The 15,352-nt window shown below is 32.6% G+C and overlaps 2 protein-coding genes across 2 annotated transcripts in view; both read left to right on the plus strand.

Annotated features, from left to right (window-relative positions):
- The first annotated feature begins 470 nt into the window (after positions 1–470).
- Positions 471–2,627, plus strand: LOC146538934 (uncharacterized). Its single transcript, XM_085185806.1, has 3 exons — positions 471–635; positions 710–889; positions 1,257–2,627. Exons 1-3 carry the CDS (start codon positions 587–589, stop codon positions 1,472–1,474), a joined length of 447 nt encoding a protein of 148 aa, XP_085041932.1. The 5' UTR covers positions 471–586; the 3' UTR covers positions 1,475–2,627.
- A 3,992-nt stretch (positions 2,628–6,619) lies between these two features.
- The window catches only part of LOC146538935 (putative G-protein coupled receptor CG31760), a 62,552-nt gene continuing 53,819 nt past the window's right edge, over positions 6,620–15,352 (plus strand). The window contains exon 1 of the mRNA XM_085185565.1: positions 6,620–6,746. The gene's annotated coding sequence lies outside the window, so the exon portion shown is untranslated. The remainder of the gene's footprint in view (positions 6,747–15,352) is intronic.

The following is a 15,352-nucleotide window of genomic DNA, read 5'->3' on the forward strand; positions in this document are numbered from 1 at the left end:
AGGGTGAATAGACAGAAAACCAGGAAAGCTTTTATATTATAATGTCCAATGAGTTTCAACAATGCTCCCGACATTGTTACAGTGTAACTTATCCTAAAAATGTATTTATCTACCCCATTTTACAGTACAATTTATTTTAAAAAATAACAACGCCGAAGTAGCCTTGCGTGTCGTGCTTCAATGACCTGTATCTACTTACATTAAATAATATATTTTCTAAAAAATAAAGCTATATTTATTTTAACATCATGTTGTATCCCGCCCATAGCAAAGTAGGCATAGGGAATCTAGGAACCTAGTATTTTTTTGAAGACACTTCTGTTCCCCACTTTTTGCAAAATTTTATAGTTATTAAAACGAGGACAGGAAAATATAAAATATTTTATATTATTATTTATTATTTCCCCGGGTGGGAATGGAGCCCACAATCTGTCTCGTTTATGGCAATACTGATATGAACGTTATATTTGTGAAGACTGAAGATTAAAATTGGCATTATAACTTCAAACTTGTATTTTGTTGTGTATTGTGACATTTGTGGGGTGTGTCGTATTTTTGAATATTGTATTTTTAAACAAATATTAAAATGAAATCTTTAGCAGTAACTTTTTTATTTCTTTGCATTGCACCTACAGGTAAGAAATAGCGTTTCTACAATATCCTAATTCAGTTTTCATATTTATAACTACTTTTTCGTTATTTTGTTCAGTATTCTGTGTGAGATGTTACCAATGTTCTTCATCACAAAATCTATTGGAGGATACTTGTGGCGCCTACAAAAAGTTTGACACAGAGAGCCATATAGCAGTGGAATGCAACAGTGATGAATCCAACGTGCCAGGATCATTTTGTACGAAACTTACTCAACAAGGCCCTAAAGGATTTATATGTAAGTTTTCCCACTAGGCCCTTGACACTAGATTCTCTCTGCCTACCTTACTAAGGTTTCTCAGTATAAACTACTCTCAAGTCTGGGATAGAGTTTCGAATGCCATTATTATTCATCAATGAGATGATGTTTCATCTAGACCAATCTCTGACCTGAGAGTGATTTATTTATACGGGCCTAAGTAAGTGTGGGATATAGATCTATTTTCATTTAAAAATATTTATTTATCTATTTAAACTTAAATATGACTGAAAAAGTATAGAAAATGTATTTAAAGAAAATGAGTTCCTTCATTACATATTTTTAATTTTAACTCTGCTTTCTATTTTTGAAATGTCCTACATGTAAAACTTTTTTCTAATTAAAGGGGATGGACGTTGGCGTCAAGTTATAAGACGTTGTGCTTCAGTGGCTGAGACAGGTGTGACAGGTGTTTGTAATTGGGGTGTTTACGAAAACGGAGTTTACTGGGAAGCATGTTATTGTTCTAATGATGAATGTAATAATGCTACTTCAATACAAATTCATGGATTTTTAATATTAAGTATGGCAGGCTTGATCATGTATATGTGTAAGCTATTGTGATTAATATGAGTTTTTTATTTGCTTGAAATATTTCATAAGAACGAAATTCTACAATATGATATGAAAATCACTTATAAGTAAAAGACAAGAAAAAAAAATCATAAGTAAAAAAGATAAATTACAAGGTTTGAGTTAATTCATCATGTTTTATGAATGAAGTTATAAGAAAGCTTACATTCAATTTTAAGCTACCTCAAGGTGTTTATTATAAACTTTGCCACAAATTATTTTTAACACCTAGTCTTGACCCTCCTAATTTACGATCAATATATAAAGATATTACTAAATAAACACATAAAATTATATTGTGCCTTGCGTATCTGTAACTAATCCGTCCATTTATGCTAAGTAACTGTTTATTTTTTATTAATAATGAAAATAACTTAAGTATAATTTTAATACCAATTTATATGAAAAATACTGAAATAAATCTATTCAATTCCTCATTTTGTTGTTTTCGGTTGCTGACAGATGCCACAAACAACCACAAATATATAAATATTAATTTTGTCAATTAATGTTTCATATTTTAATACATAGTTCGTTTTAAGTACAGCATTTATTGTTTTATAAAAATGAGTATTGATTTCTATGTCCATTAATATTTAGATTCACAAAAAATAAGTTTAATATTAATCTGTCATGTTACCTACATTTAAGTAAAAATAGAAATACATAATTTGATTAAATATAAATAGAATTTGTATTGAATCTCATATGTTTAATTATTGTTAAGGTTTTTTTTTCATAGTTTGCATAGAGTGCGTTTTTATACTACAGCTCAAATAAGATTTTTTTAATTTAAGGGATACAAAGAATAATGATGTAACAGGTTCTAATTAGTTAATTTTCTACTGCTAAAAATAGCATCATTCTGATAAATAACGTTAAAAAATATTACTCATATACAATTTTGAAAACAATGGCATCTGTATTAGGTGTTAGTGGAAAAATTTTGGTAAAAACCAATTGAGATAATAAAGTTTCTATTGATCTGCAATTAATGTATAATAAAAAAATAAATATAATTTGTGTAAAATATAAGAAAAATGCCTCTGTTTTCTTTTGTAAAACTTTACAAATATTTTTTTCATGATATAAATGAATATGTATTAATATTTATAAGACGTTTTTGTAATAAATATATAGATTTACATTTTAGTTTTATTTTATATCATATTATATTTGAGGATTTTAACATTTCAATTTGAATAATATGGCCTTAAAGCTATTCTGTTATAATATGAACTTAATATCATCGAGGGTCAGAGGATCTCGATTAGAAGAAAAGAGATCTGCAATCTCTACTGGTTTTGGAGCTTTGTGGTCATTTTCATGATTGTAAATCAACGGTAATGACACTTAAAAAACTATAAAATTACATTTGCGGGGTTATTTAGTATGAAATAAGCTACAAATATAAGATAGTAAAATTTCAACTCATTTTGTATCAAAACTCTCTCAATAAACTCATTTTGTTATACACAATACCTCCAGAATTCGGCAGCAAAAGTGAGGAGTACGGAGTATCTTAACACGAGGTTCCCTCTGCTTACCCTGCAATGTGGATACAAGGTGAAGCTGGGTAATTTTTTTGATTTAATTTTGTTTGATTTTTTTAGGATAATAAGCGAAGAAATGGAAATATAAACGTAAATAAATATTTCAATTCCTCGAGTGGGGATCGAGAGAGGTTCTGCATTTGAAATAATGTTTTTTTTTATATGAAATGCTATAATTTTGATTGTTGGCGTAGGAAAAAGTTCAAGTTTCTGTAATGTCATGGAACTAAAAAGAAATTAAAATAATAAAAAACTATTGCTTAATAACTTAAACAAACTTATATGCAAAATACTGAATTTAGGATTAAATCCTTACATCGAAGAAAATAAACTTACGAGTCTGGTACTAAATGATCAATAGGTAATTGCTTGCTCTATATATGAGCTCCATACCTCTAAAATATTAGTAAATATCATTCTTTGCTATTTAAGAAACCTGTTAATTTTCTAATTATCTCTAGGCTGATTATGGAAATAGGGCCCAATTGCCTCGGTGTCGGTGGAGCTTTTATAAAAGTTTTAATGACTACCAAAGTGTTTTAAATTGATCTCAATTGATTCCTGCTTGGGTGACTTAATTTATCTTTTATCTTTTTATTATTCATTATTTTAGATTTATTTTGGAATTTAAAATAAAATATTGGTTAAAATTGATAAACCTTGAAGATTTTATACATGGATGATGCGAAGTTATGAACATTATATTGTTGATCGCAATCTTATACGATAAGTACTAGAAAAATAATCACTTTCACGCTGTAATTCGCACACAGCACGGTAGGCAGAGGGAACCTAACATAACAAACAACGATCGGAAAATGTAAAAGATTATATTTCTTTACTTTTCTTAGCGTCATATTATATGTAGGTACACTTAAACAAAAGAAAATGGAAATATTAAATATTTAATTTTATCGGATCGTAAGCGAAACTGTCGAGTATACAATCACACTGTGCCCCGAATGACTTCAGTGTTTTATTTATATTAATATTTTATTCATCTTAATTTTCAATAAAAGAAAAATTATAATATATCTATCATTTCTTAGTGTTGGTGTCAAGGCGACGATGAGTTCCACCACTCAACACTCAAAGCCTCCAGAATTCGGCGGAAAATGGGAAATGGAGCCTTAACTTTTAGCACTACTGCTAGGCGGTAAAAAGCATGATGCTGCAAAAAAATCAGGATACCAGTTATATACTGTTATTCTACGGGATACAGGTTTGTATATTTTTATTTTTTTATCAATTTAGGCCATAGCGACTCTAATGGGTAATTTAGAGATTAAATGGGATAAATTGTTCAGATTTATATAATAACCCGCAATCTATGTTGATAAGCTAAGTATAAATATTGCTGTATACGGTTATTGATGGCGTATAATATAGACAGTTAGGTAGTTAGGTAGGTTTTACATACATAACTGCGTAGGCATTTACGTTTATTTAAATTAAACAGTTAAAATTAATTTTAACTGAGGCCGTCATATCACAAAGATACTGACTGTGACTGTAACGCGACGGTTGTGGGTTCGATTCCCACGGACATTAATTATTATCTATATATATAAAAGGACTTGTCCTCACTGACTGAGGTAAGACGCACGCACAGCCGTAACCGCTGATGGTAGAAACGTGGAATTTGGACAGATGTTTACTTTCGTAATCTGGACATCCACTAAGAAGGGATTTTGAAAAGTTTTAACCCTAAAGGGGTGAAATAGGGGTTGAAAGTTTGTATGGAAAAAAAATTAAATCAGCACCGATTTTAATAAAATTTGAAATTTAGATTTTTAAAAGTATTTAATTGAACACGTGTTTCATGGTTTTCTAGAATTTTCTCCCTAAGGGTGCAAAAAAGGGGTTGAAAGTTTGTACGGAAAAATCTTTAAAACACCACCGATTAGTATAAAATTTGAAATTTAGACTCTTAAAAATATTTCATTGAACACATGTTTCGTGGTTTATTAGAATTCACCCACAAGCGAAGTTGCGCGCGTCCGCTAGTTTCTTAATATTTTCATTCGCTCCGGCATTAGGGCAAAAGCCTGGCGTTGAGTTCCGTCCCCCAAAAATTCGGCGGAAAGTAAGAAACGGAGTGTCTTAACACTAGGTTTCCTCTGCTTACCCTGTTGTTTGCGGGATACAGCGTGAAGCTGATATAATTTAACTATAACAATATAACTGTATTGATTGCATTCCCACGTATATTTTTTTAATTTATTTTATGAAAACAATTTTACAAATCAACAGAAGAAAATCACTTTAAATATATATATATACTTGCTTACTTAATTTATTTACTTTGTTCTTTATATAAGCCAAAGTTGTAGTGTGTTTGTTTTGTGGTTCTTTTGAGCTCTATCTCTAAACCACAACTAGTTCTTACTTCGTAAAATTATATTAAACATATTTTGATAGTAATGTTAGTTATTATTAAATCATGCTATTGAAATGTTGAATTTCTTATAAGTAATTAGTATACGAGTATATATAAAAAGCTTGTTATGGGTTCGATTTCCGCTCGGAGAAATAAATAATTATTATTGAACTTGTGATAGGAGGCACATCTTGAGATAGGATGTGTGGCGTAGAGGCACAAGCGTGTGACTGTATACATGACGGTTGTGAGTTCGATTTCCACGTCAGGGAATTAACTATTTAATCTATTCATATCTTCGTTCTGATGACGGAGCTAAGCACAGCGTTACCTCACTATAAAAAGTAAGAAATGAGTGTCTTAATGGGAACAGAGCATCTTACCACTAGGTTCCCAGGTTCACTCTCTATGACGTGCAGGCTAGAGCGTGAAGCTAAAAATATATATAGGAAGATCTTTGAAGCATACAACTTAAATTCATGTCTCTCAACTCATATCTGTGTATTTATATTTTTATATAATTTATCAATGTGGCCATTATTAATAACTAAATATATTAATTACGATAATATACGATATTTAATAATTTAATACAATATACACAACTACGTAATAAAACGCCGCCTACATGTAATTAACATCCTATACGAGTGTAAATAACATTAGAACTATAATAACAGTAATTTCGTAGTCCAAATAGCTGTTACATTTCCAATAACATTATTAACAGAAAAATGTATATAAAATAATATATTTTACATTAAAAATCAATATTTCAAGCCATATTTAAACGATATTATAATTCAATGGTGTTAAAGATATCCTTTTCTTAGTAAAAATACTAAGATAGTAGAGAATTATCTTTGAGCTTTTTCCGATGGTAACGCTCTCGTTGGGGATCGTGGAAACTCGCCTTAGTTCGTGTAATGAAGCGAGTGCTTTACGTCATCATTTTGACCTTTTCTGACTCATTCAATTACTCATGCGATAGAATGAGTCAGCTGACGCCAGTCTGTTCATCTCAGTTCTGTTTTCAGTCTGGTTCCCGGTCGAGGCTTGATATTTTCCCGTAGGCTCCAGCCTTCAGTCGACTGGAGGCCGTGGGAGGTATGTCCGTGACGGTTCTCCCCCCATTTCTGTTATATTGAATGGTTAAGTAACCGCTTGGTGCGATCTACCTTTTTAGTGACAAAACAATTTTTAAATAGAGTGAGTGATTTTTTTTTATTTGTTTTGTTTGGTTTTTTTTACGAAATCGTGGTTGTTTTTGTGTGGACATTTGCCTTTGTGGTACTTTTTAGTAAACGTGTAAGGCTGATATATTTTCTGGGTGAGTGTTTTTATAAATGTATTGATTAGTATTTGAATAAATTTGTTGTGGCTGTTACAGCCTAAAGGTTACGACCCCAAGCGAGGAGCGGGAGCCTGATAGACGTTACCTAACTGCCTCTGGAATTAAATGTTATTCATTTACTTGTTATTAATAATGAAATATCTTTTATTATAGTTGATTTATTGTTTATAAAAATACGATAAATTATTGTTGTAAACATTTCATTTATGTTGCCATGAATATTTTTTTGTTAAGTTAGATCAAATCAAATCAGCTTCCCGCTGTATCCCGCACACAGCAGGGTAGGCAGAGGGAACCTAGTGTAGAGACACTCTGTTAAGTAAGTAAGTTATATGGATTACATGTTTTTATAAGGATAAATTGAAGAAATTGTGAAATTCCTTTTATTTAAGACTATAAAGCAAAATCAAAAGAAAATAATGAAGCTGATTTCAAAAAATATTATGTCTAAATAAGTAAATGGAATTCACATATATGTTCAAAAATAGAAACGTAATTAAAAACCATTATCCATTTGTTTACGCACTTTCCTATAAAACACACACAGTACATAATTAATTTTAATTGCAATTTGTCAAGACCAATCATTGCAGTGAACTTATCGATATGTACAAAACATAAACTTCATTGTGTGAATAATAAACTCACACAAAAAAAAAATAGTTTTAGGTTCACAATGTATCCCGCACATACACACATACAGTGTAGACAGAGAGAACCTGGGAACTTAGTGTTATGACACTCCATTCCCATACTTCTTTCCCTTCTTTCCGCTGAATTCTGGATACATTGCAGTAAGAAAATATAAAATATTAGGTAAAAAATAATAAATATTAAATAAAATTAATTAAGATTATTGAGAATATATATAATATCAATAATATTTTCTGCAAACCGTTATTAATACACTGTCTCCCCTCAAATTAAGCGTAAGGCTCTGAACACACATTAGGTACACACCCTATATAATATCCACTCGTAGCTAAAGGACCTCGAACTTGCGACCTTCTCAAGCGGAAATACCGCTTTCCATCATGTTTAATATAAATAAAATAAAATAAAAAAGAGCCTTTATTTTCTCTGACCTGTTTACATAATTTGTTTTACTTATAACTAACATTTTACACAATATATGGAAATATTTACTAACATAAGAATAGAATATTAACTGAAATTGTCCATTTTTTTTCCAACTGTTATTATCATTATTATTATTATTTTTTAAATTTAAATTTATTGTTAAATATTATTATTTCTGCTAGTGTCAGCTACCAGGTCAGGCTGTCCTACGACATAGGCCTCCTCAAGTTCCCTCCACTTGTTCCGGTCTAGTGCTATCCGTCTCCACCCCTTTGGCAGGTCGTCTTCCCATCTTTTAATCTGTCTCCCTCTCCGTCTTTTTCCATTTCTTGGGTACCATTCTGAGACTTTTTTGGTCCACTTTCCTGCATGTGATCTCATCATGTGACCAGTCCACTTCCACTTAAGAGTTCTTGTTTTTACTTTGACATCCAACACTTTGGTATTGCTCCTGATTTTTGTTGCTTTGCATTTGTCTTTCAATCTCAGGCCCATCATGCTCCTTTCCATTCCTCTTTGGCATACTCCCAGCTTGTGTTCAATTTTCTGTGATAATGGCCAAGTTTGACAGCCGTAGGTGAGGCATGGGAGGATACATGTGTTAAATATTTTTGATTTTTCTGAAATGGGCACTGATTTATTCTTCATTATTTCACGGAGAGACCAGTATCTTTGCCAGGTGTTATTTATTCGTCTGTCTACTTCCTTATTTGGCAGATCCTTTACTGATATTACTTGACCCAGGTATATATATTCGTTGACATATTCAATCTCTTCCTCCATTTCTATTTTGACTTTGGTCATGTTAGTCATTAATTTGGTTTTGCTGGTATTCATTGATAGTCCTGCTTTTTTGCTTTCTGATGCAAAAAATCATGTTTAATATAATAACGATATATTATAGATTTTTTTTGTAATTTTGTTGAGAGGAGGAGAGACACGAGAGGTTGGCCAGAGTGAAAAAACACTTGTGGTGTATAATGTAATAGATGTGTGGGAGGAGGCAGAGCTTAACGCCGCGCTTTGCTTTGGCCCACCAAAGGATTTTTTTATGTCAACATTTCCCCGAGTAGAAAAAGAAGCTACTACAATTGTGTTTACAGTCCGTCACTTTCCAATTGCGTCACTATAGCGTCATAGAATGAGAAAAAAAACATAGATAACATCGTAATAACTTTTTCTAGCTATTTTTTTTTTATTTTACTTCGACTAAGGTTTAGAATTTCTTTGAAAATTAAATGTCACAAAATACTATTTAATTTTATTCAGAAAGCCCAGTTTGTAATATTAATAAGTGTGTAAGTAACACACATATTATTTATCATTAATTGATTTTTTTAGCTTCATGCTTTCCACCGAACGCCTCGCTTTGCCTCTATACCAGAGCGAAGAAGAGACCATATAAATAATTTCAGTTCCTCAAGTGGGAATCGAACCCACAGTGAGTCGCGCTTACAGGCACACGCCCTGCAACACTACTGGCCTCATTTGTGGTTCATTTCATGGAAAATGAGTGCGGGGGCCCGCACCTTGTGTTATAACACTCGGTTCCTCACTATCCGCCGAATTCAGAAAAGGAAAAACATGACGTTTCTCATAACAAATAATGTAATACGTTTTAAATAACAACAGAATTTAAACATAATAATAAATACATATACCTAATGTATTCATCTCAACTGATTCACCGCCAGCATCGTACCAAAATCAATGAAGCAATTTACAGGAAATATTCGTTTCTAGATAACAAAGGTATTTCATATTTACAATAATGTTATTTTTTAACCGATTTCTGTAAGAAAGGAGGTTATCAATTTGATTGTATGTTTTTTTTTATTAGTACACTCTAGGGTAGATATTGTTTATTTTGACATTATTGATTGCAAGTTAATTATTTTAAGTGACACACTATTCCACTATTGATTTGAACCTACTACATACACGTAGATTATAGACACGTGTCAGCTAACACATTCAAAGACTTGTATTCTGTACGAGAATCATATATATATAGACCCAAATACGTCCTCTAAATGGTCATTTGACCATAGGACCAATCAAGCCAAATGTACGTTAATTAAAATGAACTGGAAGTATTCGGTCAATTTCGTATAAGGAATAGTTGGTAGTTCAAAGATAGTGTAGAAATTTTTTTGGATGACACACGACAGGGAACCTAGTGTTTGGACACTGCGTTCTCCATTTTCCGGCGATTCTTAACACACTCAACACGCAATGCCTCCAGAATTCGGCGGAAAGTAGGGAACGGAGTGCCCAAAACGGGATACAGCGGGAAGCTGATTTAATTTTTATTTAACACACTAGTTTTAAATTTAAGAAAACTTTTAATGACATAAAATCTGTGTTACATTTATTCGTGTTTATGTGATAATGGTAAACCGCTAATTGACGTCTCTAAATACGTTTCAACCACATTGTTGCTTTTTAATTTTATTTCAGCTTCACGCTTTATCCCGCACACAGCAGGATAGGCAGAGTTAAAAGTTAAGAGTTTAGTGTTTAAACACTCCGTTCCCCAGTGAGGAATTTATTTATTAAAAAAATATTATCTAAATAATATAAATTTTACATTCGTCAGTTGGTTAGATTTGTTATTTTTGAAATCGTTGAGCGATGTTGTTGTTATTGTTATTGTCGTTTATTCTTCCCTGAAAACCAACAAACAGTGAACAAAAAGTTTTGACGTGTAAAATTGTTTATGTTACAAAATGTGCTTCGTAATTTTAAAATTAAGTGTATATTTCTAGAAACTCACTCGAATTGTGAGAAATTGTTACTAATATAATGTTGGTAGAATTATTTTATTACAGAAAAAATAACTATTATTTAATATATTAGATAATGGAATAACTATGTATGCTTAGTATAAAAAATCAACCAAAATTTGAAGTGTCTTAACACTAGGTTCCCTCTGCCTACCTTGCTGTATGCGGGATAGAGCGTGATTGGATTTTGACATGATAGTGAAATTTTGGTTTATTCAAGCCCAGCATTGACATTTACTTGAAAATGGACCGAATTTCGGTCCTGGAACGTTTCCTTTATAAACAAGTAAACTAATATTACTTGTGTAATAGATATAGATATTATATAGATATAGATATTTTAGAAAATATGAGATTTTTACCTGGATCTTGCTCAATCAACAGTGAATTCGCTTAATGCTTAGAGCTTCGTTTTAATTAAAAATAACATTTTTATGGTTCCTTCGCAATGATTACTTTCTCCTGGCTTCTTTTATTTACCTTTATTGAAGTTAAATACGCAAAAATTGAATTTCAACGTGAAATACTTTCTTTTACAATTCCAATCGTGGCACAGGGGCCCAAAGTGTGCTGCAAAATCGACTGATTGTGGGTTGGATCCCCACTCGAGGAAATGAAATATTTATTGAAACTTATATATTCATTTCTTCGCTCTGGTGCCGTGGGGAACGGAGTGTTTTAACACGAGGTTCTCTCTGCCTACCCTGCTGTGTGCGGGATACAGAGTGAAGCTGATTTGATTTGATTTGAAGTAAAAGTAGTTCTGTAGGTGACTGCCTTCATAAATATCGAAATACTTTTCATGATAAGACAGATTCCAAAATATTGTAACAACTGCTTGAAACTGATTGCTCCGTCTCTCTGGCCACCCCCCTAAAAATAAAGCTTGAATTTAAGTAAGTGGTTGAAATATGTAATTAACACTTCAATTTTAAGGCGGCTTTAGTTCCTCAACTTGGAAGGCTCGAAGAGTATCCATGGAGATGAAGCAAGAGGGGCTTTGAGACTTGTCACTTAACAAACGCAAAATAATTAAAGAAAATTTCAATTACATCAACATAGCATATATATTTGTAATTGTAATATATATATTCTTTGTAAAGAACAGAATATTATATCTTTCTTTATTTTTTCTACTATTTAAAAAAATCCGCGAAGATAAAAAATTCTGTCTTAGTTGGTGTCGCTCTGACCTCGTAAGACAAAATGTATAGATGTATTTCGCTACCCGGTACGCAATTTCCCTAAATAGACAGGAAATGAGAACAAAGCGATTTCTTAGCAAAATTTCTTTCTGCGGATTCGAGAAAATATTGGCATGATATTATGATGTAAATAAAAAAAGAATAAGGTCATAATAATATGAAAACTCAAACTATCCATACCTATATTATAAATTCGAAAGTAACTCTGTTTGTCTGTCTGTCTGTCTGTCTTTTACGCAATCAGGCCCAAACCGCTAATTTAATTGTGATAAAATACTCATATAGAGATACTTGAGGGTCTCGGGATGAACATAGGATACTTTTTTTTCTCAAATTTAATAATATTATCGATATATACCAATATATTAAAATACTTATTAATTTGACATGCAATTTATTCCGCTATGTTAATAACAACCGTCGCTAAGTGACCGTTGCTAAGCAACGATTTGCAAAGTTTGTTGTTAGAAAACGTCACCCAAAATGAGCTTGCTTAACGCATCTCTCTATTGAAAACTGAAAATAATTTCATAAATATATTTAATAAATATTCGTATAGTTCAAGCGGGCGTAGCCGCGTTCGAGGCCACTAGTCATCTATATATAAATAGTTTCATCTTAACATGTTATACTCTGGGTCATCACTTAGGTGCCTATGGCCTATAATCAACTATGACACTTAATAATTTATTTACTTTTTTTTAGGTTCACGTAGTGTTGTATACCGCACATAGCAGAGGACAGGGGGAATTTGGGAACCTATGGGAGTATTAAGACACTCCTCTATCAAAATACTTCCTTTACGCTACTTTATATAATACCGATTTATCTTGAAACGGCTGTATTTATAATAGTTTTATTTGGCGAAGATGCCGATAATTATCTATTATACTTTTATAAGGTCCTATTAGTAACCTTTTACTTTTTACATACATAAATAGCCTATATATATGACTCAACTCAACAAGACACCCTATGCCTATCCTGGTACTTGCGGGATAAGCGTGAAAAAAAGGTACAACTCACGACGTAATTTCCATCCACATTCCCAAATTGTAAGATGAAGATGAAATGAAAATGTAATTGAGTATGATTTGTTTTCCTTAAACACCGTTGTTATTTCATTACATCAGGTTAACTTAATATAGAGAGTTACCTGAATAAACAAATGCCTTTTGTGAGTTCGAAAAATAATTTATTTTTATAATTTCTAAATTAGATATAAAATAATTTTAAGTAAATATAAAACAAACATAAATAACAAAGAGGCGTAGAGACAAAATCTGACTGTGAATGTGACAGGTTGTAGGTTCGATTCCCACTCGAGGAAATAAAATATTTAATATTTTCATGACTCCAGGATTCAGTGAAAAGTCTTAACACTAGGTTTGCCTTGTAAAAAAAATTAAATTGATTAGCTGATAATTGTGAAAAACTAAAAAAAAAGTACGGACCACGTGTTTAATGTTTAGTTGAAATAAGTACACTAGGTTTTATTACCTATCCCGCTATATGCGGGATACGGCGTGAAGCTAAAAAAACATATATAAATGACATACATTTAGCACAATACATCTGTCTGTCCATCCCGAGACCTCAGATGCTAGTAATTACTCACTCACAATGGATTCTCTAGCGATAGATGTACCGAGTGCGCTTTGTTGCACATCCAATGACTTGCCAAGTTCAAATCTATTTAAGAGATTACGCTCGTGGTCGCCCGTATAGTACTCGTATGTCGATGTGATTGTTTTTTATATTATTTGTTCCTTTTATTATTTATTTCCATTTAATTTATTAAATGTGTGGTTGTGAGTAGTAAGCCTGTGGTTGTGAGTTATGCAAGAAATACTTTAGTAAAATATCGCTTCGTGCTAAATTAGATGATGATACAATAATAAAAGATGTACTCTCTATCCATCCATCCACCAGCCTTTCAACGTCCACTGCTGGACATAGGCCTCCCCTAATTATTGCCACTCCGTCCGGTCCTGCGCCTTTTGAATCCAGCGGTTCCCGCTGGATTTGTGCTCTCTATACCAGGTCTTAATTCCGAGTTCGAGGTCCGAGGTCCGAGGTCTTAATTTTAGGATGGCAAATATTATCAATAATAATGTTTTGAGCTTATTTGGGTTGGCTAAGAGTTGTCTACGACTATTTAATTCAAGTAAGGAAAATAACATTAATCATAGAAATATAAACTAACCAAGTACAAGTATATAATCACTAAAGTCCTTCGCTCTCAACTCCATATTACAAAGTTACAAAAACTGTCACAACTTTGAGGCTGCAATAATAATTTGTGCCAACAAACGATGACCTTACAAGTTTTAATAAAGATATATTATATGAGTTAGATGAAAATCACTTTAAATTAATATTTTTTTTATCAGCTTCACGCTGTATCCCACGTATAACATGGTAGGCAGAACCTAGTGGTAAAACACTCCGTTCCTAGCTTTCCGTCGAATTTTTCGAGGTTTTTCATGTTCAGTGGCCCAATTCGCTCACTGAACTCCACTTTGGACTTTTGCTTTGGTGCCAGATGAAAGGAGGGAGAAATAAAAATATTAATAAAATCCTCGAATAGAGATTGAAGAAGAAGAGCTGAGCACGAGAAGAACGTGTACAGCTGGTTGATGGGCATGTCGAAAGAATGAGTGAATGGCACAAAATATTTATGATGAAAAAGTGAGTGGTAAGAGAGGAGGAGACCTCGATTGACCTTCGAAAAAAACATAAGGACCTCCCGGAGGGCAAATATGAAGAGGTTGATGACAGTGGTGGAGGCGAAAGAGAGAGAGAGAGAGAGAGAGAGAGAGAGAGAGCGAGTTTGGAGCTCCGTTTTCTCTGACTACCCCGCTAAGGATAAACCGTAATGTTAAAGTAAGTAGGGATCGACCCCACAACCGTCACGTTACAGTCACACCCTTGTTCCTAGAGACCCATGACTAAGCAATCAATGACAATTCTAATTAACCTTTACGAACTGAAAATAGTATCATTTAAAATAGAATTTTATCAAGTCAAGTTTATAATCGCTTCTTTGAACAATTATTATTTTTTAATGGTCACAAAGCCTGGCCGACCTCATAATCAAATGATGGACGCTCCGACGAACACCCAAGCCTTATTCCGAACGTGGACCATTGCCGCAGTGTAAACAGGCGAAATTGGCATAATTAGATGGAATTGTTTTCGAAATGATGGTACCAGGTTTTTTGTTTAATGTATTGAAGTCTTTGAAAATATATTTCTTTGAAACTGATGATGATGGTACAGTTGAAATTTGTGTTGAAAAATAAAAAAATATCAGCTTCACGCTATATAGTTGAGCCCGTTCGTTCCTCACTTTCCTCTGAATTTTGGAGGCATTGCGTGTTGAATGACGGAACTCAACGCCGCGCTTTGCCTCGTCACCAGAGCGATGAAATGGAAATATAAACGTAAATAAATATTTCACTTTCCCGAGTGGGGATCGAACTCACCACCACCACCACACTTTGTGCCT

Source organism: Heliconius melpomene, chromosome 5 (assembly GCF_056956725.1).
Source record: "Heliconius melpomene rosina isolate 202511_hmr_F chromosome 5, ASM5695672v1, whole genome shotgun sequence".
NCBI lineage: Eukaryota > Metazoa > Arthropoda > Insecta > Lepidoptera > Nymphalidae > Heliconius > Heliconius melpomene.

Excerpts from the sequence above, each read along its gene's own strand:
- LOC146538934 (XM_085185806.1), top strand. The coding sequence starts at position 587 with ATGAAATCTTTAGCAGTAACTTTTTTATTTCTTTGCATTGCACCTACA. Across the intron at positions 636-709 it reads TCTTTGCATTGCACCTACAG|TATTCTGTGTGAGATGTTAC; the intron begins GTAAGAAATAGC and ends TATTTTGTTCAG. Across the intron at positions 890-1,256 it reads AGGCCCTAAAGGATTTATAT|GGGATGGACGTTGGCGTCAA; the intron begins GTAAGTTTTCCC and ends TTCTAATTAAAG.